This window comes from Eriocheir sinensis, chromosome 26, assembly GCF_024679095.1.
Source record: "Eriocheir sinensis breed Jianghai 21 chromosome 26, ASM2467909v1, whole genome shotgun sequence".
NCBI lineage: Eukaryota > Metazoa > Arthropoda > Malacostraca > Decapoda > Varunidae > Eriocheir > Eriocheir sinensis.
In genome coordinates this window covers 5,475,811-5,500,997 of record NC_066534.1, presented here as the reverse complement: position 1 = coordinate 5,500,997, position 25,187 = coordinate 5,475,811, and the positions used below count along the sequence as shown (strand labels likewise).

Sequence of the window (25,187 nt, the reverse complement as noted above, 5' to 3'; positions counted from 1 at the left end):
TTAAGGCTTAGTCAGGCATCCTCTACATTGCCGTCATCTGATAGTCGCATTTCTATTAGTTTTCGTCGGATTTCTACGAAGTTGGCTCTTTTGAAATTGGGCACCTTTACTTTATTTTCAGTCACTGATGTTTGAGCTCTAATGTCAACGCGCACTAATTTATGATCGCAGGAACCGAGGTGTTCTCCTACCGTGACATTACTAACTAGGTTATCTTGGGTCGTTATAACAAGGTCGAGTATGTTATTTTGCCGAGTTGGTTCAGAAACCATTTGGCTTAGATAATTTTCTTCTAAAAATTCGATCATTCTATGTGACTCACCTTCTGTACCTGACAGTGTCGCCCAGTCGATATGGGGAAGGTTGAAGTCTCCTAATATCAGTGAGTCGCTGTTGTTAAGTGACTGCCTTAAGACGCTGTACATTTCAAGATCAGCATCGAGTGATTGCCCCGGAGGCCTGTAGGTGACAGATATATTTTGGAGAGGAGAGGAGAGGAGAGGAGAGGCGAGGCGAGAGCGACGTCATTGAGGTGGGAGGAGCAGTTGAACCAGCCAGCCAACCAGGGTAGAGTGAGACGCGCTGCGGGCTACCTGTGCAGCAGAAAATAGCTCCAGCCTACCCATTCTAGTACCCCCTCTGGTTCATGAGCATGAGTCCACTCCGTGAGCTTTTGTTCACGGATGGGGCATGCTGCACCAAAAGCATCCCCGTGAAATACCGGCTTAATGCACCTACGCAGCGATAAAGCCACGGGTGCACACCTAAGAACAGCACAGAGCGTCGGCCTTCCAGTTTTGTAAAACAGGACCCGTAAAAAGTTTCTTGTGCCAGTGCTGGGTCTGCTAGAAAGCCTACGTGGTAAGCACGATGGTGCAGACTTGGGCGGTTAAGCTGCCACAAATACCTGGACTTTTCTGGGTTGGGTCCAGGCCCCGCTCCTGTCATGGGCCAGGCAGGGGAACATTAGCTGCTGCCTGTGAACACGGGGCAAGACACTCCAGCAATGGGTTAGCAGCTGAAGCTGTCGCGCCTAATTGCCGAATCCCAAGTAACAGATCCCCCCAAGATGCAGCAGGACTGCGATAAGCCAGGGAGAGATTGCCGCAAGTGCTAACCGTGACGACGCTGCTCGAACCCTTTTCTCAGCACCCGGAGCACGTCAATCGCACGCATTTCACTCCCTGGTGCAGAGTGACTGCTACAAAGCCATGGCAAGTACCATTTTATGAGTATGGACAGAAGCACCTATGCAGTACTGTGCCATTGCCTATATGGCAGGCCATGATCGGAAGTTGGGTTTTCGGGTCCGTAGACTTAACCTACACCATATCTGGGGTTTTCCCATATCCGGGTGCCCCCGTGGCTCTATTAACCCGGATACCAGAGGGTTTACTGTAGTTTTAATTACAAGTGAAAGAAACAGGGAAGAGGAAAGTGGCCTGCAGTAGTTATATATAATTTTCAAACTTCCAGAAAAAAATCATATCTGTAGCTAGAACCTTTATTTTTTTAATGTCAAGAAACAAAATTCTGTATTTAATATCTTACATTCCAAGAATTTTTTTATATGCTCAAAAATTAAATATGCTGTGTTGGGCTACTCATACACATATTACTGCTACACACATAGATAATTTGCATTAACCCTTGATCACCAGGACTCCAAATATTATGTTATCACCAGACATGTCCAGAATTCCAGACAAACTTTTGAGGTCAGAAAATACATTTAAAACTGGTACAAAGTTTATTTCTACATCCTTGACATCTTGGCAGAGTTCATTCACAAGGCATAACTTTTGTGAAACTCAGACAGCAACACTGCTGGTAACAGAGGCTCAAAATGATTTGCTGACAGAGCAGCTGAAGATAATGAAGCTGCAACAGGAAGGAGAGAGGGAGAGAACAATCAAGGCTGTGAAGCTGTTTAAGGCACAGTAGGAATGCAAGAGGGAAAGAACAGCTGAGCAGGTGAAGTTGCTGAAACTGCAGCAGGAGGCATAACGCCTAAAAACAGTTTTACTAAAACAACAACTGCAAAAGGCTGAAGATAGCAGGAGAGAACAAGGAAGATTGCATGTGGCAGAAATATCTACCAATTTTACTCATGAGGAATATGTGAAAAAAATAAAAAGAACACATTGTAATTGTTTTTATTTTAGACCATAAAGGAAAGGTTCATTTTATGAGGCCCCACTGAATAGCAGCTGTGAATACTTTTAATTTACAAACTTGCATAGGCTCATATTTGACCTTAGTTCTGGCACGGATGACCAGTCTACAATAGCAGCAAGACTGAGGACTCTCAAAAGTGCTCCCTGATGATCTGTTCCCGCTTAAGGCGACCCTGCAGTACTTCATCACTGTCATACCTTGCTTCAACAAAGTTTTCTATGACATTTAGATCATTATTTTGTAAGTTTTCATTTACAGCATTTATATCATCTTCCATATTAAGCCTTGTCTTAACAGCAATATTGTGTAAGATTGCTGAAGCAACAATAATAGCCTTTGTTGTTTCCAAGTTTGTTCTTATGCTTTTCCCCAGGTACGCGAAGCGACGCTTCAAGACTCCAAATGCCCTGTCAATTGTGTCTCTTGTTTGGATATGACTAGCATTATACCTTTCCTTTTGAGGGCCATGAGCGGACAACAACGGGGTAAAAAGATATTTTCTATTATAATATACGCTGTCACCAAAGAGATGGCATGGCAGGACGCCATCTTGTAAACCATCAAGAATTCTACTATTTTCAAAAATCCTTGCATCATCGACACTACCAGGCCACCTTGAAACAATATTGTAAAACAACAAGTCAGGTCCACAAATGGCCTGAATGTTTAATGAGAAGTACCCTTTCTTACACTTGAATATCTCTGAGTCATTACGAGGTGGTTTTATAATTTGAAAGTGGGTGCAGTCAATGCAACCTACAACACCTGGCATCCCAGCAATTGCACGAAAGTCCTCGATAACTTTGTGCAACATATTTCCAGTAGGAAACGTTATGTACTGGTGAATAAGACCAGCTATGGCACTGGCAACTCTGGCCAGGCACTGACTTACTGTTGTTTGAGATACATCAAAATAGTCCCCAATCACTTCTTGATGACTTCCACTGGCCATAGCTGCCAGAGCCAGCAGGACCTGTAGGTGCGGTGGCACACGACAACCTGAAATAAAAAGAAAACATTACACAGAGTCTGTCTATGTTATGAAGTTACAATTAAACAAGCTACAACATGACTGCAAGACAGCCATGGCTTTAGTCAAGATGAGCCTAGACATCCTCAACCAAGGGCCGTCAAATGAAGAAATTCAAGGAATAGGAAAGCTGGTCACGAACAAGGGAACAGAAATGTTAGATATACAATTGCTGTCCATATAATTTTGTAACGGGTTACCGGGGGGCGTTTAAAGGGCGTTGATTAAGACTTCAACTTCCTTAAGGCGAATTATATTCGTAGCCTATATGTACAAGGAGTGTCGTAGCGAGAGCGACTGTCGTTGTGTGTCAGTCGGACTCTCGTGAAGGAGTGACGAGTTACAGGTTCGAAAATAATTGTTACAATTGGTCACGTACGTCAAGACCTCCACACACTATGAAATGCGATGTATACAAACTGAGACGGTAAACACTAACGGACGACATTCCTATAAGGTGGCGTGATCTATCTGTCATGGGTTTTTTCCATTGACAATTGTATGCCTAATTCGTGGTGATATTAAATAATAATAATACTACATTGATATCCTACTATAACAACTTGCATGTATACAGGATATCCCCCTCAGCAAGAGTATAGTACCCTCTCGAGTTTCACGTTATCCAAGTTTCGCTATCTTCGAGTTTCATGGTTAGTCCTAAATTCTTACCATCCTGACTTTCGCGCATTATCACCCCGAGTTTCGCGTTGCTTTGACATGTATGGGTCACGTCTACTTACCATCAGCGTCACGCACGATACCTTAGAAGGTAGTATCACACTGGACGTTTTCCTCCAAACATTGTGGCTATGGCAAAAGAGAGAGAGAGAGAGAGAGAGAGAGAGAGAGAGAGAGAGAGAGAGAGAGAGAGAGAGAGAGAGAGAGAGAGAGAGAGAGACTTATTAACACGTTAACCGCATTTAAACTTCCCGCCGCCTCCTCCCTGTCACGTTTGGCTCAACTCGACGCGGCCTCAATACCACGTGAGCCCCCGACTTGAGAGAACATAAGAACATAAGAACATAAGAACGCAGGAGTCTGCAAGAGGCCGGTAGGCCTGTACGAGGCAGCTCCTTTGACCCTAAGCTCCCGTGTATCTAACCCCACCTAATATCGCTGTCCATGAATTTATCTAGTCTATTTTTGAATGTGACAATTGTATTGGCACTCACCACATGACTGCTAAGCCTATTCCACTCATCCACCACCCTATTAGTAGCTTCACTCTGGTTATGAGCCCCTCTCTTGAAAGGTGAGATAGAGAGGATGAAAACAAGGAGAAAGGAGAAGGGTGTGGGGAGGGAGGGTCAGAAAGGAGTCAGGTCAGGGCTTTGGTCAAGACATGACCTGACTCAGGTCAGGTCAGGTCCATACCTGTCACACACACACAAAGGTGAAATGAGAAGGATGTGGGGAGGATGGGGCAGAAAGGAGAATCAGATCAGGGCTTTGGCCAAAACATGACCTGACTCAGGTCAGGTCAGGTCCTGACTTGTCACACACACACACACACACACAGAAGGGGAATGAGAATGGTATGGGGAGGGAGGGGGAGAAAGGAGAGCCAAATCAGGGCTTTGGTCAGGATATGATCTGACTCAGGTCAAGACATAACCTGACTCTCCCTTCTGCCCCTCCCTTCCCCCATCCTTCTCATTTCCCTTTGTGTGTACTTACCTATTTACCTATTTGTAGTCTACAGGGCCCGAGCTAAGCTCTGATAGTCCCATCTCCATATCTTGTGTGTGTGTGTGTGTGTGTGTGTGTGTGTGTGTGTGTGTGTGTGTATTTACCTAATGTGTGTGTGTGTGTGTGTGTATTTACCTAGTTGTGACATATGGGAAAAGAGCTATGCTCGCGCTGTCCCGTCTCCACAACTTGGGTAACGGCACAAGCCGCTGCAGCCTTACTTTAGCAGGCGCCATGTCAATACAGGGCAGGTGCTTTGTTTACGTTGTGGATGTGGATACGGGCAACCGACCTTGGCCATGTGTGACGCACACCCGGAAAAGTTGGATTTGGCGGTTGCCCAAGCTGCCTCTAACACGGTGGGAAGAAAAAGGCCCGGTGTGACACCAGGCTACGGACAACCAACAACTCGCTCCTGGATGGGCGCACAGGCGTTGCCAGTAGCCACAATGGTTAGAGGAAAATGGCCAGTGTGACACTGCCCCAAGGCAGCGAGGCCGCTGACCAGGTGAGCACTGGCAAAAACGTCATCGGACTCCGATCGAATCACAAGCGTGTTTTCAGAGCTCAGCCAATCGTAAGGCTTCATCTGTGGCTTTAAAACGACCCATTCTCTCTCCCTGTTTTCTTCCTTTTTCCAAGGTACATATTCTGAGATAATAAGGGAGTAAAGGAGGAAAAAAAGTGAGCTGCGGGGGGCAGCATGAGCCAATTATAAAAGCGCCACTATAAATAGTTGCCTGCGTCATGACGCCCTCAGGGTCGACCATCAGGCCCAGATGGATAGTCTACTGGCGCAATAGCCCAAATGTATGAAAAAAAATAAATAAATAAAATCCATGGGTCAGAACAGATAAGCGCTTTTTCAGCGTTTTCAATACCTCAAGTTTCGCAATCCTCAAGTTTAGCGCTATACCTTCAGAACGAAGCGAGCGCGGAACTCACGAGGGAACTGTAGGCAGGAGGCATAAGGGATTTGGATAGTATGGGGATGAGCTTGAGTTGAAAGTCATGTGAAGCGGGGCTGTGGGAGAAGGGGAGGCATGCAGTTGGCAAGTTCAGAAGAGCAGTCAGTGTGAAAATATTGATAGAAGGTAGGAAGAGAGCCAACACAGCGATGGAATTTAAGAGGTAGAAGACTCAGTAAGAGGAGAGGAGTTGATGAGACAAATATCCTTAGACTCCACTCTGTCTAAGAGAGCTGTGTGTGTGTGGAGCCCCCTACATGTGAGAAGCATACTCCATACAAGAGCGGCTAAGGCCCTAGTACAGTCGTCCCTCAAATAGTACAACTTCCAATAGTAAGGTTTCAGTTTTATACGGATTGTCATGTAAGAATTTTTTTAGGATTTTTAAATTTCCCACTCGTCGCACCAAGTAGCCATGGCGTGAGTGGCAACACTGTTCGACCAAAACACCTGCTGAAAGCACTCCAAAGCGCCCGAGAAAGGTGTTCACCTTGCAGAAGAATTCAGATTAAAAAGTTACGTTTTGGGATGAGTTACATTGCGGTAGGGAGAGCATACCACGTGAATGAGAGTAGTGTTCGCTGTACTATCTATCATAGTGTAAAAGAAATTCTTGCCGCAGTAACTGCCAATGCTCCAAGAGTAAAGACAAAGGCCGTCCTTTTACTAAGCCTCGTCGTTGCTATGGTAACGGCGTCTCACTCGCAGCAAAATGGGGTACGCTAATCTTCCTGATGCAATGGAACCACTTATGTGTTTGTTTGGGCCGCCATATCTGCTGATGACATCATCACAGCACAGAGGCGTTTCACCTCTCAAAGCCAGGAGCGGAGCGGACGTGCCGAGTAGGCAACTCGTGCTGCTGCGTCACGCATTTGAGAGCACTCAGGATGTACCGAGAGTCCCGATTCCCTCTCTCAAACACAGCCCAGGAGTGTTTCAAAGGGGGGCACTAATTTTATACAGATTTTCGAGTAGTACGGGGATCTTGGGTCCCTAACCCCTGTACTATTTGAGGGACGACTGTACTATATGGATAGCAACTGTACAGGGGAAAAGAACTGGCAGAGGCAATACAAAAAGCCCAACCTCGAGGAAGCTGATTTAGTGAGAGATGAGATGTGAAGTTTCCAGTTAAGATTTTGAGTTAAGGATAGACCGAAGATGTTTAGAGGAGAAGAAGTTGACAGTTGAATGTTATTGAAGAATAGGGGATAGGTGTTTGGAAGATTGTGTCGAGTTGATTGGTGGAGATACAGTAGACCCATGATATAACGGACTAATTGGGGGGAACTAAGTCCGTTAATGCCGAAACTCCGTTATAAGCGATGGAAATTTGCACGTTGTCTGTATAGCCACACAGCACACTTGGCGACGGACTGCGAGGCACTCAGGCTGCAAGGTTGGCAGTGGAGCCCTGCGGGGGACCGTAATGTTACGGTTATGGGTAAAATTCTTTGAGTAAGCCCATCTCAAACTGGCAGATGAAACAGTTTCTTTTTTGGTAGTTTTCGGTGTGTTATGAAATAATCTGATAACTGTTTCTGTCACAAATCATTGACTTTTAAATGCCTGTTGTACACCCGCAGCCAGCTCCAGCCACAGCTGCAAAATAGCTCGCAGAGAGTGGTTCAATTTGCTTACTGTTTAACATATCACTCACTGCTCACAAAGATCATAAGTGGACAAACTAGAACAAAACCAGGCAAATTAATGTTTTTTCTGCTATGTATTCCCCAGTGCGCATGTGTGGTGGGCAGCAGAGCAAATTATTTCTGCGAGAAGGTATTACTTGCATTATCAGCCCGCGAAATGGACCATGCACGCCGCCGCCCTGTCCCATCAAGCGCTGCATATTTCCGCCAACCCACACCACGTGCCAAATAAATTTAAACTAACCAAACACAACTTCTTGTGGTATAAATACATTCTTCATTTGAATAGAAACCACAAGGAGGAAAATATTTCTTCAGGTGGACTGAAAAGACTACGGTAACCAAAGGATGGGACACCGGATAAAGGGAGGAGGACAAGGTGGCTAGCAGACGCTGTTGTAGATACCGGGCGCGGTTGGTTAAAAAACTATTCTCGGTCAGTCCCCGTGAATTTCTGACTGTCTGACCTTGTCAGTTATATCCGAAATCCATTATAAGCGGGTCCGTCATATCAAGGGTTTACCGTATTGAGTTTTTGAGGTATTGAAGGACACCAGGTTCCTTCTGCCCCTATCAGAAATGGTAGCAAGGTCTGAGGTTAAGCATTCTGCACCCTCCAGTCTAGAGTCATGTAATTCCTGTTGGAGGGGTCCTCTGTTGAAAAAAGTTGAATAATGTAGAGTCATCAGTGTGCAAGTGGATAGGACAGTTTGTTGTGGAAAGAAGATCACTGATGAATATCAGAATGAGTGGGAGACAGGACAGAGCCCTGCGTAACACCACCGTTGATAGGTTTAGGGGAAGAACAGTGACCATCTACCACAGCAGAGATAGAACGGCCGGAAAGGACACTGGAAATAACGGTATAGAGAGAATGAGAGTCCGTATGAGAGTAGTTTAGATATCAGAGTTGTGCCAGGCTCTATCAAAAGCTTTCAATATGTTTAACATAACTGAGAAAGTTTCACCGAAACGACTAAGAGAGGATGACAAGGAGTCAGTTAAGAGAGCAAGATCACCAGTACAATGTCCCTTGCGGAACCCATACTGGCACTCAGATAGAAGGTCAGAAGTGGATAGATGCTTATGAATCTTTCGGTTAAGGATAGATTCAAAATCTTTACAAAGACAGGAAAGTAAAGCTATGGAATGGTAGTTAGAGGGATTGGAACGGTCACCCTACTTAGGCACAGGTTGTATGTAAGCGTACTTCCAGCGGGAAGGAAAGGTAGATGTTGAAAGGCAGAGACAAAGGAGTTTGACAAGGCAGGGTGTTAGCACGGAAGCACAGTTTTAAGGATAACAGGAGGCACTCCATCAGGCCCATAAGTCTTCTGAGGATTGAGGCAAGAGAAGGCATAGAAAACATCATTCTTAAGAATCTTAATAACAAGCATAAAAGAGTCAGAGGGGGGATGAGTTGGAGGAATATGCCCTGAATCATCCAGAGTGGAGTTTTTACAGAAAGTCTGAGCGAAGAGTTCAGCCTTTAATACACATAGATCACTCTTTCCTTTACGTCCTCCAACTCGAGCAAACGCCGACAAACAGACAAGTATTCCGTGGACTGCTGCAGACAAACCGCGTGGGAAAAAAATGCTTGTGTGAAGACATGCCTCCTAGACACCCACCCACGCGGCCATACTACCGCACAGGAAAAAGACTCGTGTGAAGCAAGCCTTAGAGTGTGCACTTTGTCAGGCGTGGAGCAGTGTCACAAGAAACAGTGAAGAAGCTTGCAGACTCTCTCCCCAGTCATTTGATGGAGGTGCAAAAACAGAAAGGCTACCCCATCAGTAAACAGGAGGTTAGTTAATAAGTATTCAGAACAAGTATCATTTCATTTCATTCCATTTTCATGAGTAGAAGTTATTATGCGCACGTTGTTTTGCTCGCGGTCACATTGAGAGGCGCCGACTGTATTTGGTTTGCCATTTTGAGTTTTGACTAGAAAATTGATGGAGGTATTGAGAGCAAGTGATCGCAGAATGCTGAGGTATATGGCGGGGATCAGGTGGCAAGACAGGGTGTCCAGTGCAGGTGTAGCTAACAGATGTGGAGTAGAGGACCTGGAAACTGTGCTCAGAAGGGAAAGACTCTGATGGTTTGGACATGTAAAGAGAGCATGGGAGGATACAGTGCTGGGAGTTTTGAAGAAATTGGAGGTAGAAGGAAGGAGACCAGTTGGTAGACCTAGGCAAATGTGGAAAAGGTGTATACAGGAAGACTTGGCATTGATGGGATTGGATGAGCATCAGGCAGAGGACAGAGTAAAATGGAGGAGAGCCATAAAGCGTCCAACCGCTCAGGAAGAGTAAAAACGGACTTTAAACGAAATGATGATGATGATTTTGAATTTTGATAAATTTTGAAAATGTATTTTTTTTTTTTCACAACAAAGGAGACAACTCAAAGGTACAAAAAAAGGAAAAAAAAAAAAAAAAAAGCCCGCTATTCACTGCTCCTAAAAAAAGAATCATAAAAGGTGGCCAAAAGAGAGGTCAATTTCGGGAGGAGAGGTGTCCTGATACCCTCCTCTTGAAAGAGTTCAAGTTGTAGGCAGGAGGAAATACAGATGAAGGAAGATTGTTCCAGAGTTTACCAGCGTGAGGGATGAAAGAGTGAAGATGCTGGTTAACTCTTGCATAAGGGGTTTGGACAGTATAGGGATGAGCATGAGTAGAAAGTCGTGTGCAGCGGGCTGTGGGAGGGGGAGAGGCATGCAGTTTGCAAGTTCAGAAGAGCAGTCAGCGTGAAAATAGTGATAGAAGATAGAAAGAGAGGCAACATCGCGACAGAATTTAAGAGGTAGAAGACTATCAGTAGGAAGAGGAGAGCTAATGAGACGAAGAGCCTTAGACTCCACCCTGTCCAAAAGAGCTGTGTGAGTGGAGCCTCCCCACACGTGAGATGCATACTCCATACAAGGGCAGACAAGGCCCCTGTATATGGATAGCAACTGTGCGGGGGAGAAAAACTGGCGGAGACGATACAGAACGCCCAACCTCGAGGAAGCTGATTTAGTGAGAGAGGAGATATGAAGCTTCCAGTTGAGATTTTGAGTTAAGGATAGACCGAGGATATTTAGTGTTGAAGAAGATGACAGCTGAGTGTTGTCAAAGAATAGAGGATAGGTGTTTGGAAGATTGTGTCGAGTTGATTGGTGGAGAAATTGAATTTTTGAGGCATTGAAGGACACAAGGTTCCTTCTACCCCAATCGGAAATGATAGCAAGGTCTGAGGTTAAGCGTTCTGCAGCCTCCAGTCTGGAGTCGTGTACTTCCTGTTGGAATGGCCTTCTATTGAAAGAAGTTGAATAATGCAGAGTGGAGTCGTCGGCATATGAGTGGACAGGACAGTTTGTTACGGAAAGAAGATCATTGATGAATAACAGAAAGATAGTGGGTGATAGGACAGAGCCCTGTGGAACACCACCGTTGATAGGTTTAGGGGAAGAACAGTGACTGTCTACCACTGCAGAGATAGAACGGCCGGAAAGGAAACTGGAGATAAAGGAACAAAGAGAGGGATAAAATCCAAGAGGGCAGTTTAGAAAGCAAAGACTTGTGACAGACTCTATCGAAGGCTTTCAATATGTCTAGCGCAACTGAGAAAGTTTCACCGAAATGGCTAAGAGAGGATGACCAAGAGTCAGTTAAGAGAGCAAGAAGATCGCCAGTAGAACGCCCCTTGCGGAACCCATACTGGCAATCAGATAGAAGGTTAGAAGTGGAAAGGTGGTTTTGAATCTTCCGGTTAAGGATTGATTCAAAAGCTTCAGATAGACAGGAAAGTAAAGCTATAGGGCGGTAGTTTGAGGGATTGGAGCGGTCACCCTTCTTAGGCACAGGCTGTACAAAGGCATACTTCCAGCAGGAAGGAAAAGTAGATGTTGATAGGCAGAGACGAAAGAGTTTGACCAGGCAGGGTGTAAGCACGGTAGCACAGATTTTAAGGACAATAGGAGGCACTCCATCAGGTCCATAAGCCTTCGGAGAGTTGAGGCCAGGGAGGGCAGAGAAAACATCATTCTTAAGAATCTTAATAACAGGCATAAAGGAGTCAGAGGGGGGATGAGTAGGAGGAATATGCCCAGAATCGTCCAAGGTGGAGTTCTTACAGAAAGTTTGAGATAAGAGTTCAGCCTTAGAGATAGATGAGACGGCAGTGCTGCCGTCAGGGTTAAGGAGAGGAGGGAAAGAGGAAGAAGTGAAATTGGTGGAGATATTTTTGGCTAGGAGCCAGAAGTCACAGGAAGAATTAGAAGAAGCAAGGTGTTGACATTTTCTATTGATGAAAGAGGTTTTGGTAAGTCAAAGAATAGATTTGGCACAATTCCGGGCTGAAATGTAAAGTTCATGGTTAGTAGGAGTGCGAAGGCTCTGGAACCTTTTGCGAGCTGCCTCTCTATCTTTAATAGCACGAAAACAAGCATGAATAAACCAAGGCTTTTTTGCATGAGGAGTAGAGAAAGAACGTGGAATATATGCCTCCATTCCAGAGACAATCACCTCTGTGATGCGCTGGACATACACAGAGGGTCTCTCTCCTGGAAGCAGTAATCATTCCTTGGGAAATTGGAAAAGTACATCCTCAGGTCGTCCCAGTGAGCTGAAGCAAAATGCCAGAAGCATCACCTCTTCAGTGGGTCCAGAGGATGTACAGGAGCGATAGGACAGGATACAGAAATAAGGTTGTGATCGGAGGAGCCCAACGGAGAGAACAGTTTGACAGAGTAAGCAGAAGGGTTAGAGGTAAGGAAAAGGTCTAGAATGTTGGGCCTGTATCCAAAACGGTCAGGAATACGTGTAGGGTGCTGAACCAACTGCTCTAGATCATTGAGGAGAGCAAAGTTGTAGGCTTGTTCACCAGGCTGGTCAGTGAAAGAAGATGTAAGCCAACGCTGGTGGTGAACATTGAAATCTCCCAAGATGGAGATTTCAGCGAAGGGAGAGTGAGTCAAGATGTGCTCCACTTTAGAGTTCAAATAGTCAAAGAATTTTACATAGTTAGTAGAGTTTGGTGAGAGATAAAGAGCACAAATGTATTTAGTAATAGAATGACAATGAAGTCTTAGCCAGATGGTGGAAAATTCATAAGAGTCAAGGTCGTGGGCACAAGAGCAAGTGATGTCGTTGCACACGCAGGCGCAACATCCAGCTTTGGATTGAAATTTAGGATAGATTTAGTTGGATGGAACAGAGTAGAGATTGCTGTCAGTAGCCTCAGAAACCTGTGTTTCGGTGAGGAAGAGAAGGTGAGGTTTAGAGGAGGAGAGATGGTGTTCCACAGAATGGAAATTAGAACTAAGACCACGAATGTTGCAGAAATTGATAAGGAGGAGGTTTGAGGAGTTATCAGGACACCTCTCAAGTCAGCAGCCAGAAGGGGAGTCCTCCCTGGGGGAATTTATGGTCGGAGTGAAATCAACCGATTCGCCTCTGCTCCGCAGAAAATAGTCGAGTTCACGATTAAAAGTTAGTCTGAGGGGGGAACTAAAGAGAAAAATCAAGGTTGAATTTATATTAGTATTATGGAAACTTACCTAGCCTAACCTAGAGAAAACAATGGCTCTGGAACATCAGAGAGAGAGAATAAACACCTGAAGATGAATAAGAAGAAAACGAATGCAGTTAGTTGCAGTTGAGTTCATGATGAAAAGTTAGTCCGAGGGGAAACTAAAGAAAATTACTGCAGGATTCACTAGCACAGACAGAAATATCTTACGTGGAGTACTTCTGTCCGTATATATATACTCATGCATATTGGTACGAATCATCAACGACTGCGGGTTACGTCTCCAGGCATTGCTAGCCACTAGAAACATACACCACAACACGAAGTCTCGGAGTAACACAAAGTTGGCGGCCTGCCGACTGCCTCATGACGTCACGACCAATCAGCACCCATTTCCAGGTCACGTGATTTTTCCTCAACTTTAATCCATATTTAATACCACATTTTCTATTTTACATGAAGAAAAACTAGTACCATAGCTGAATTTAGGGCCTATTTTATCCATACAGACAGAATTTGAAATAAATATGTTGACCGGAAACATGTCCATTAGAGTGTGCTCTTTGGATTTTCCTGTACATCCCCAAATATCATCAGTACAAAATATCAATTGCTAAATTTTGCATTTTCATTATGGAAAGATACTATTTGAAGGGAAGAGTTTACAAATTGATATAACTGCTTACCTCTTCTATCAGTAGACTGTGGAAGGCAATCTCCAATCTTGAGAATGATGTCATTGACAGATTCTTTCTTCAAGCGGAATCGCTCAGTAAATTCCCTGTCACTCATTGCTGTGAATGGGTTCATCCGGTCTGGCACAACTCGGCGCTCCCGTCGCAGTGTATTCCGCCCTAGGGCTGCTAAGGCTCTCTGACCAGCAGCAAACTCCTCCCACTGCTGCCAAGGGTTGAACATTTTTATTGCTCTGAAAAAAAAAAAAACACTTAAAAAGATTGGTAGATATAATCAGCTTCACAGCATATTGCACACAAAAAGAATATTTCACTTCTTAAATTATATGACAACTTTCTAAAATGACAGTGGGGCAAAACTGAGCATAGATGGTAGCCTATTCACCAGTCAGTGCCTCTAAATCTCATTGACTAACTGTGCTATCTATTCAAGGGTAATATAATTGCAAAGAGGGAAATAGGGAATCCTTCATCACCCACCCTCTCCCAACAGCAAGCTTGGTGACCTGGCAAACTTGGGGACCCACCCAAAACCCTGCCCTACTGAAAGGTCCCCAAGGTGCAGTTGGGAAAAGTGAGGCCGAGAAGGGGTGTGAAGCTAAGGTAAAGAATTACCGGGGATTACTGAGGGTGGACTTAACGACAGAAAACATAATTTGTTAACAACCTCCAGGACAAGCCACTATTATTTGTTCAGTGTATTGAAATCAGTTCCTTTTTTTAATGTTATGCTTACAGAAGCAGTTCAGTGAAAGGATAATTGGGTACAATTTCAGAGTTGCCTGTTTCCAAAAACTTGGACCAAACCATTTGTTTTATGATAGGCTTCAATGAATCTGCTATTAATTTCCAGGGAACATATATCTTCTATTTTTAACCTAACTTTAATCTATTCCAACCTTAAGGAGTAACACACTTCTTTTCCCCAGTAATGAATAGTGAAACATAAAAATTGTTTGCACAAGTAAGCACTATTATTTTCACACTATTCTCAGACTGAGTAGCCTGTGGAGAAGTGGTAAATGACAAGATCAAACCACAGTCGTGTTATGCATAGTAGCCCAGTCATTCAAAATGCCCGAAACATATAAGTTATAGTCTTATCCTGACTTTTTATGGCTGGGTATCCTTAAATACTGTCTTATTTTCCCCTCAACGGTGTTATAACTTCATTCTAAAACTAGTAACCATCAAGGCACTTAATTTTTCAGCACAGACTGCATGTGGTTTGGCTGCAGTGTGGCTGCACTAATTTAAAAAGCTGTGTTTGGTATTCCCATTATTAAGAATTAAACCTTACAAAAAGGTTGTAAGAGGAATATTGTATTCATTTTAATGCTTACCTTTGTAGATTTTAAGGTGAAAAGATGCGAGGAGGCCCAACACTGGCTGACTCTTGTAGACCGCAGCACTAACATATATTAACAATCAAAGGAGAACACCAACGTCTTTAAAAACTAAAAAAGTATAGTCATTTAACCCCTTCACTACGGCCGGGCCAAAACAGTGCCCCGCGCTGTATCTGGGATCGCCACGCGCGCCAAATTTCAAATGTCGCTATTGAATATAACAAGTTTTCAGCCATAAACTCAACACAATCATCATGTATTATATATGAAAACATGCAGAATTAAATGGTGCACATAAAGAAACATAAATTAATTGATAATTTTGAGATGTAAGCATAAATATAGAGATAAAAAACTCATATATTGGCTAAAGCGAGCAAGGATGCAGTATATGCGCCCTCGTGTCGAAGGGGTTCACTAAGCAAAGATTGCGATACAATATTAGTCATAGAAGTAATCCGATACTTTTAAATACATTTCCGTCTATAATAACAAATAAAACAATGCATTTATTTATGAAATATACAAAGGGGAAGCTCAGTATGTCCTGCTTCTCACCCTGTGGAGTCAACACTTTTTCGACCCTGTCCAGTCCCTCTTGGGGAAGTATGAAATAAGCCCAGCTATGCGGGGACGTTTAATACTGCGGTTTATGGCCAAGAGAAAGGGAAGGGGAAGGGGATGGGAGACATTAATGCTACAGTCTTTAGATTCCACTCTGTCCCAGAGAGCCGTACACTGCTTATGGAGTGCGCTATGGTGCGTCCTCCTGCCCGGCCGCCAACCTCCCTCTTCTCGCATGCCACTCTGATGCTGTATACATGTAGTTCTTGCTTTAGTGATGTTTGTAAGTAGTACGACTGTCTCTTTGACTACATACATGCACAACTGTATAAAATTTATAATAACTAAATATATACTATTTCTGAGGGTAAATTTATACCATATATTCACTTTTATTGTTGTGTCTGTCGATCTTACTGGCACTCATTATTGTCTTTGTAATAATGTGTAAGAAACACAAAATGTTTTTGATGTAGCCTAGTTAGCATCCTTTTTCGCTCATTTAAAACTGCACTTGGGTGTGGTACACCTCAAAACAAGGGGCTACACAGGAGAGATTGCATTTTGGTTATTTCCTCCTCCATTGACTCATCGTCTGTGAACACCATACTCTTCCGTAGCGTGGCGTGATGACGGTAATTCCACAAAGCCACTGGTATCACCATGAGTGGCTGCCCTAGTCACCAAGGGTATGATGGGGGTTTCAACCTCAGCCAGTTCATCCTGAGTTGGCTCATACTCATCCCCAGATGAGTCAGACTCACCGAACTCACAATCAGAGTCCAGAAGCATATTCAAAGCCTCTTGGGCGGAGAGAGTGGAGCGGCAGCAGTCATACATGACAAACTTTCCTGACTACTGACAAGAAGGTTCTGTGACTGTCACCGCGGCACGGAAGAGTGGATGAGTTGCTATTTCTCATTTTTGTCCAAAATTGTTCATTTTTAGTTCCTAATTGTGAAGCTGTAAATGCACCCATCTGGTAGAACGTTACAGCAATAGACTCACCAATCCCTCCTCTTGAATATGCAAAAGACCCAAAGTTCATAAAGTGAATGGCTTGGCCATGGTGAAGTGAGGAACTTGGTGTTGGCTATAAACGTCAGCGGGCCCTCGGCGTACAAATGCGGTGACGGCTATAGAAGTCAGCATGACTGTAAGGGTTAAGGGCTGGTTCGCCATCAGTTTTTTGGCCCACCCAACTTTTTCTACTATATTTCCTTCTCGTGATATAGAGAATGGATGGGCCAACACGGTGAGTAAACCAGGTGAGTGTGTGGAGCTCCCCACTTGAGATGTAATGAAATGAACTAAACAAATGAGGTCCCATCTGAGCCTCAGCCAAACTGAGTGGAGGCTTTACCGTCTTGGTCAAAATGCTGAATTATGTGACTGGATTCCCCCCCACTACCACAAAAAAATCATGTTTGCATAGGAATTAGCTGTAATCTGATATGAGGAGGGCCTTTTGGTAGGATATAAAGCTGTTAGGCAACTAATGAGGAGGCTGTTGTTGAGTGGCCAGTTCCACCCTCCACTAAAAGATGGCAATTTTCAGTCATTGCCGTGTGACCAAAGGGCACCCACATGCTGTCCTGATGAACACCTGTCAACCTAGACTCTACCAAAACAGAAGAAAGATAGAAAAAGAAGTGTAAGGCTGCAGCAACCATATATAAAAGAAGACATTATCAGAGAATACCTATTTGAAAATAAATACAACAAAGAAGCAAAATGAACATTACATAAATTTTAGATGAAAAGAGAAGGAGAGAAAAGGAGGAAATCAAGAGTCCAAAACATTAAAAGACAATACCATGGAGTGGTCACAAAGGCAAAACTCACAACCTTAAATTGAACTTAACTAGGGTGGTCAAAAGAGGGGTGAGGCTGTCAAGTTGATGACGTCACAAGAGTAGGCAGATTTTAAGGAAATTAGCAAGTAGTCAAAATTGCCAAGAATATAAAACTACTACAAACCAACGCTGTGACGGGTGAGCGCACAGCCTCCAAGAGATGGTTCAGAGGCCAAGGCGTGCTCATCCATCAAGGTGTCAGTTTGCAGTAGTTTTATATTCTTGGCAATTCTGACCACTTACTTTTTTCCTAATCGGTACATGTTACATACCAAAAGAATCGGAAGTGGGCCAATTTTAAAACATTGACTGAAAATTCAATGCAAGCAAACCTGTATGTTACAACAAATTGAAGAAAAAAAAAAATATATTATTATATTTTCCTTCCTTCATCTATAAGTGTAGTCTTACTGCAATTAATATGGTTAATCTAGCTAACTACTGCTTCTAATATACCGAAAAAATAGCATGCGGAGTGCATAGGATAGTTCATTTGCTTCACATTCGTTAAGGTTTTAGTTACAAATTCATACCAATTTACAGCATCAACGGCTTAAATATGTGGGGATGCCTTGAGATTTTCTAAGTCCAATGTTTATCTGTTTGGCACAGTCCTCTTCATCTGACTGAGCCTCTTAACACCTTGATATGATGCCGTAGCATGTAGTTCATGTGTTAGAAATGTCTGCAAATGTATTATCCCTATGATTCTCATGAGACAACGTTACACATCCGTTAGCTCGTTCTCTATAGTCTGGCTATCAATGATAACCATTCGCATCGGTTTCATATATTTAAATTAACTATACCCTGCCATCATGTATCAATCCGCCGGCCTGTGGGCACTCAACTTGCCATGCAAGCATCAGTCTCACCTGTGATGGCAGCCTGTGTGGATTGTGACTTGGGTATTTTGGACTTTTACAAGAAATATTCTGGTAATCCAAAGGATTTATTCGATATCTGCGTGTGCCATAAACTTATTTTGGAAGCTAAGAACTGTGATGAGTGTGAACGACTGGCTATGCTAGACTTAAATAGGAAATTATGGTGCTGTCAGAAACGGAACAGCCGGTCAAAGAAAAAGAAGAAGTGTTACTGGAGCCAGTGTGTGTTCAAGAATACGGTAAAACTGCAGGGCTGGATGACAGCGGCCATAAATCTGTTTTATATTGTACCCCAAAGTAATTCGGTAACAATGATCTAGCATCAACTTGGCAGAAGTGGACGGGTCAACCATCAGTACTGTACCATATGTAATTGTTGATTGTTGGATCCCACCTTCCCTCTCGGTGAGTATTGCATGATTATTTTCGTCCATTATATATGAAACTTGACATTTCCAGAGTTGCTCTACTTCTAGGGTCTTTTTCCCTAGGTTATAATGTGTGGGGGGGTTCCAGGGGAGGGGCAGCCCCCCTGGTTTGGAGGGGGGTCGAGGGGGGCGAAGCCCCCCTGTTAGAGGTTAGGTTATGTAAAGTTCGGTTGGGGTAGTTTAAATATATTCGACATGACATTTCCCTAGAGTTGCTCTACTTCTAGGGTCTTTTTCCCTAGGAGGTTATAATGTTGAGGGGGTCCAGGGGGGACATAGCCCCCTTTGGTCAGGAGAAGGGTCAAGGGGGGCAAAAAAAACATTAGAGGTTAGGTTAGGTAAGGTTCGGTTGGGGTAGTTTAAATAAATTTGACATGACATTTTCGTAGAGTTGCTCTACTTCTAGGGTTTTTTTCCCTTGGAGGTTGTAATGTGGGGGTCCAGGGGGGGCACAGCCCCCCTTGGTTAGGAGGGGGGTCGAGGGGGGCGAAGCCTCCTCGTAAGAGGTTAGATTATGTAAAGTTCAGTTGGGGTAGTTTAAATATATTCGATATGAGGTGTGGGCTGTCGGAAATTACGCAGCAGGCGACGGATTTGGGCAGCGGTGGGGGGGGGGGTGACATGCCCAACATTCGTCAACAGACCAGCTATAGCGGTTGTTATAATAGATTACAAGAGTATACGTTAGGGACTTTCCTTACTTTCGAGACCAGGGAATTTTCCTTATTTTAGGGCAGTTCTGGAAGCCCATTTTTCAGTGATTATGCCTTCCCCCCAACCCCCCCATTCCCTTGTGTTGGGGGGTAGGGGGGGCTGGAGTGGTGGAGAAGAAGTAGTTGTTCTGTAGTTTACTTTAAGGCCCAGTCACACTGGCTCTACGACCTACCGACGACCTCCAGCGACCTGCAGGTCGCGGAAGGTCTCACATGGTCGTGCATGCGATCGTCATGTGTCTCCATCTGCCCTGCGACCAATGGAGGTTTTAGGTCATGCTCTACAACCTCCAGCCAACCTCTCAGGTCGCTGCCGGTCATAAAAAAGGTTGCCGTCTGGTGGCCGAATGGACTGCGTCTGGACGGCAAACGGACTGCCACCGGTGGCCGACAGGTGACCATTAACTGTTGAACGGCGACCGGATGGCAAGCGGACGCCGTCTAGTTGCCGTCAGATAGTAGGAGGTCACTTTTCATCTGTCATTGGCCGTGGTCGACGTCCGGCCTTCCACCACACGGCGAGTTGTGCGGTGACCGGTGGTAGGTCAAACCACCCTTGCCCGGAAATGAGGTACATTCCTGAGCAGTGACGTTCCACGCCCCTCAGCTCGTCCAAGCTCCGTCCCAACTCAACCTGCTCTACAGGTCAAACACACGGGCAAATGTGTATGGGTCACCTCTGCCTAACCAAAATAAATCACTGCAGGACATGATGTGCACAGCAGTAACAATGAGAGTCTGTAAAGCTATTGGCTTTTATCCATTTCAAAAAGAATTGTTAATTTCATCTGCTCTGCCCAGGGTGATGGAAATGCATTAGAACGAATATAATGTAACATACATACTAATAACCGGTTAAACGAAGATTGTTTGGAGCATTTTTTGCGTGTCTGCGGCACATAGGGGGCCGGGTGATACTATTACTGTAACACGTCAGCTGCAGGTCGTTAAGGGAGGTCGCTGTCCTCATTGCGACAGGACGCGTACTGGTCCTTGCCTGTCGGTCACCGGTCGCCGTATGGTGGGCGTCTTGGCCTGACTCCTGGTGTGAGGTCAAGGTGTGATTCTTACCATGGTCACCGTCCAGCCACCCACTGGACCGACACTAAATGACCACCGGTAGCCATTCGGTCGCACGACTACTTTGCCACCAACGTGGTCGGGGAGCGGTGGGTGTGAATCGCAGCATTTTGCAGTCGCAGGTGGTCATTAGCAGGTCGTAAAGTCAGTGTGACTGTAGCTTTACTTTGTGTACTTTGTTGAATCTCGTCAACTACGGACACAGCTGAGGTGGACCTCCGCTGCTTCCCACTGGCTCCTCTCCTCTTGTGCCTTGGAGACTATTCCCGTTGCCACTGGGATAACCTGGCGTTGGTGGCTGGTCAAGTACTATTGACAGCCACTTGTCCAGGTGGTACTTGAAGGTGTCGGGTGTTACTGCAGTCAGGTTTCTTATGCTGGCAGGCACTGCATTGAACAGGCGTGCTCCAGTGTGGGTGATGCTGTTGTGCTGTGACTCAACTTGTGCAAGATGGTTTTCACTCTTGAGGACACACCTTCAGTCCTCTTGATTTACATAGATTTACATAGAAAATCAGACCACACAGACCCCATGGTCCAGACTAGGTGGTCTGTCCTCAAACCTAAGTGATTTTACATTAATCAGAAGGCTCCAAAACGTTGCATTTCTACTCTAGTTAATATTAAGTTGAAGGAAGTGACGGTCGAGCTTGTTTTTGAAGGAGTCAATCATGTTACACTGGACCACTGAAGGTGGGAGCTTATTCCATTCTACTTTTCTAGCGTTGGTGAAGAAAAATTTGGTGCAGTCTGAATTTACTTGTCTACATTTGAGTTTTATGCCATTGTTCCTCTTTCGCAAAGTGTCATCGATCATAAACAATTTTGTTCTGTCTACATTCGTGAAACCATTAAGTATTTTAAAACATTCGATCAGTTTGTAGCACAGCCTGCCGTGCTTTGAGTGGTGGTGCTCCTGGAGGCCGACATTCGGTACCAGCTTCTCAAGAGTTTTCCACACGTACATGATGGTGTACCTGTCTTAGCACTGCTGTAGTGAGTAGAGATGCAGGTGTTGTAGCCTTTCCCAGAGTAAAGCTGTTCGTCACTCAACCCAAGACGGCGCACCATGACTGGCTCAGATGATGTCACGATGACTGTCAATGGCAGTGCACAATAGTACAAACAAGCACTAACATGATCGCCACTCAATCTCATGTCCCATACAATTTTTTCTTTGATGCATAACATAGACCATAGTACATACTATATCTGTTTTTTTTAATTTCATTGTAACTTCTCTATTTTATCATTCTCTCTCTCTCTCTCTCTCTCTCTCTCTCTCTCTCTCTCTCTCTCTCTCTCTCTCTCTTCAATGTAGCCAAGATCAATAGTTTGATTATAATAATAATAATAATAATAATAATAATAATAATAATAATAATAATAATAATTTCTTCTTCTTATTATTATTATTATTATTATTATTATCATTATTATAATTATCTCCTCGTTGAAATTTCCACGTGGTTTCTTCACTGAGGCCTGAGACCGTGAGACGCCAGGGCTTACAGCTTTCCTACGGGAGTCGCTGTTACTAGTTGCAGTTGATGTGTTTTGTCTAAATATGTTGGACAGTTTGAATAATGTTTCACTCTTCCCGTCGTGACTTTCCTATATTAGTAATCTTTTGTTTTCATTCAAACGCTGGAGAATTCCTCCCCTTCCCCTTCACTACCCCATATCCCTGGCTAGTGCTACTGCAGCTCGCACCACCCTTCCTTCCTTCCCACCCCCCACTTCCTCATCTCTCACATGACGCTGATCTCCTCCTCCCCCTTCCCTGTCCCCTCCCTCCTACCTAGAAAAGTTGCATTTCCTTCACTCCCCTCCTCCCCTTCCCGTCCTCTACTCCCCAACCTGTCCCATCCCTTCCTCCTCCCTTACCTCCTTCTCTCCCTTCCCCTACCTCCTTTATTTTTTTTTGTATCTCACAAGTTATTAGTTAGTCAATGGATAGCCAGGATAGCCACTGAAGTATTTTTTTATATTGACTAGTGACTACTGCTTCCGCAGTACCGCACACCGCGTACCGCACTGGGGAAAAAAAAAAATGGGACCGCACTACTGCAACCACACTACTCCGGAAAAAGTACCACACTACCGCAACCGCACTACCGAGTTTTCAGTACTGCACCCACATCTGGAAAATAAGGGATAATATTCACGAAAGCGCAGCCTCCTCTGGCGGCGGTACAGCCGGTGCTGCGAGAAATACCTCCCCGCAGAAATAAGTCGCATATATAAGAACATAAGAACATAGGGAAACTGCAAGAGGCCGAGTGGCCTTCACAGGGCAGCTCCAGAATCCCCCCCACTACTCACGATGGGTGAGGTGTAGTTTCAGGGGTTACAGGTAGAGGCTTGATCCTCGTTTACCTTCGGTGCGGGCGTACGCTCCAGTACCCTGTCTCCTTACTGCACCCACACCTCACTGCCACCTGTCATCCTCGTCCATGTAGCTATCCAGTCTACTTTTAAAACAAGCTATCATCCCTGCACTAACTATGTGATTGCTGAGTCTATTCCATTCCACCACCACCATATTACTAAACCAATGCTTGCCTATATCTCTCCTAAATCTATACTTTTCTAATTTAAATCCATTACTGCGTGTTCTATCCTGCTGGCTAATTCTCAGTACTTTACTTATATCGCCTTTATTGTAACCCTTGACCCATTTGAATACTACTATCAGATCTCCCCGCACTCTTCGTCTTTCTAGTGAATGTAAGTTTAGATGTTTCAGCCTATTTTGATATGGGAGGTTCCTCAGCCCCTGAATCATCATGGTCATCCTCCTCTGAACTGATTCAAGCAAGTTGGTGTCCATTCTGTAGTGTGGGTACCAAAACCGGACAGCATAATCTAAGTGTGGCCTAACTAACGCTAAATAGAGTCTGAGGATGACCTCAAATATATGTGGGGGGGGTGTCTAGGAGGGGGCTGTGCCCCCCTAGTTAGAAAGGGGAGTCGAGGAGGGCGAAGCCCCCCCATTAGCAGGTCGTAAAGTTTGGTTAGAGTAGTTTAAATATGCTCCCCCACCCTAAACTCTCTGCGAGCTATTTTGCACAGTCGCCATGGCCTCCACCAGAGGAGGATGCGCTTTCGTGAATATTATCCCATATTTTCAGCAATAAATAGTCCTTGAACTGGATTTTGAAAGTGTTTCCATGATTGTTGAACGTTTGTAGAAAAGATGTATGAAGAGCTAGTGATGTTTCATAAGGTAGGTAATGAATGATACTAAATGGTACTAAAATGAATCTTTACCAAATACTTGCTTATTTTTGGAGATACTGCTGGCTAACCTCACAAATATTGATTACTGGATGTTAATGCACTGATACAGTCACTATATGTTGCCTTGGTTGTGAAATTCCATGGGAATTTCAAGTATTTGGAGAGGTCAGGTCAGGTATTTTTTTTAGGGAAATTTTGGAAGCCCATTTTTCAGTGATTTTGCCTTCCCCTCCAAAACCCCAGCTCCCCACAGGTCCCCAGCTTGTGTTGGGGGGTATGGGGGGCTGGAGTGGTGGAGGGGGAGTAGTGGTTGTTCTGTAGTTTTACCATTAAGTTATCCTCATGATATGCAGCAATAGTATGCTCAGTTTTTCTAAATACAATATGGTAGTTTGCTAATATTGGGAAAGAGCACAACATTTCAATGCACTGGAAAACCTGAAGATCAGCCCACCCTTGTGACATCATTAATTCGAGACCCACAGGTCAGTATAGCCTGTTTCAGAGGCCATGGTGAAGACTTCCCAATTAAGTTAGATTACACTGAGGGGTCGAAGGGGGGCCAAGTGCCCCTGGTCAGTTTGTTAGGAAAAATAGTGTTAAACACTGGAGTGCGACAGATATTTTATTATATAAATACGAATATTATAGGGGAGAGGGTTATGGCTGAAATACCCACCCTAGCAAATCTTGCGTATACCCATATTCCTTAAAGTATAACCATATACAGCTACTGTGCTCACCGAAGCCGCTGCCGTCCATTCCCTTTGTACCAGGCACAGTGATGGATGGATGTTTATGAATACACCACTTGACAAAATTTGACAGAATCAGCAGCACCGCCCGACTCTTCTCACAGCTGCAACGTCAAACCCTTGGAGGGAGAATGGAACTTATGGAAGGAGAGGAGTAGTCGTCGTCGTCGGTCGGGAATTTTGCCTTTGTAACGGCACTCCTGGATGTGTCTTATTTTCCTCTTTTTCTTTCGTTCTTTTTTTCTTTTATTGTCCAAAACTTATGTACTGTTGCTTTTGTTTCTTCGGTGTGGTCATTTTCAAATAAAAATTCTCCAATGGTGTCGTCCTCCTCTACGTATATGGTTGTTGCATGCAGCCTTTCACATTTCTTCCTTTCCTCTGCATGGGCCGGGCACGGTGAGCAGGAAGTGCCTCAGATCTTCTTTTTCAGCTCCACACATGTCGCACTGGTTTCCTCTTGCTGGTGTCTGTTCCTGTCTTTCAGTATATATCTCCTCTCGCCCTCTCATCTCTTGTCTCCATTTTCTATATATCTTAAGGCTTGATTTCTCATTCATTTGTCTCTTCCACTCTC

The 25,187-nt window shown here is 44.4% G+C and overlaps 1 protein-coding gene across 2 annotated transcripts in view; it reads right to left on the bottom strand.

Annotated features, from left to right (window-relative positions):
- LOC127003715 (steroid receptor RNA activator 1-like) overlaps window positions 1-25,187 on the bottom strand; it is a 167,452-nt gene that overhangs the window by 50,796 nt on the left and 91,469 nt on the right. Inside the window, exon 1 of one of the 2 annotated variants that reach the window (XM_050870660.1) lies at window positions 24,599-24,786. The exons of the other annotated variant lie outside the window; for it this stretch is intronic. Within the exon in view, the coding sequence (XP_050726617.1) occupies window positions 24,599-24,617 (19 nt within the window). The 5' untranslated portion in view covers window positions 24,618-24,786. Of the gene's footprint in view, window positions 1-24,598; window positions 24,787-25,187 lie in introns of those variants that run through there. 2 annotated transcript variants of the gene reach the window in all.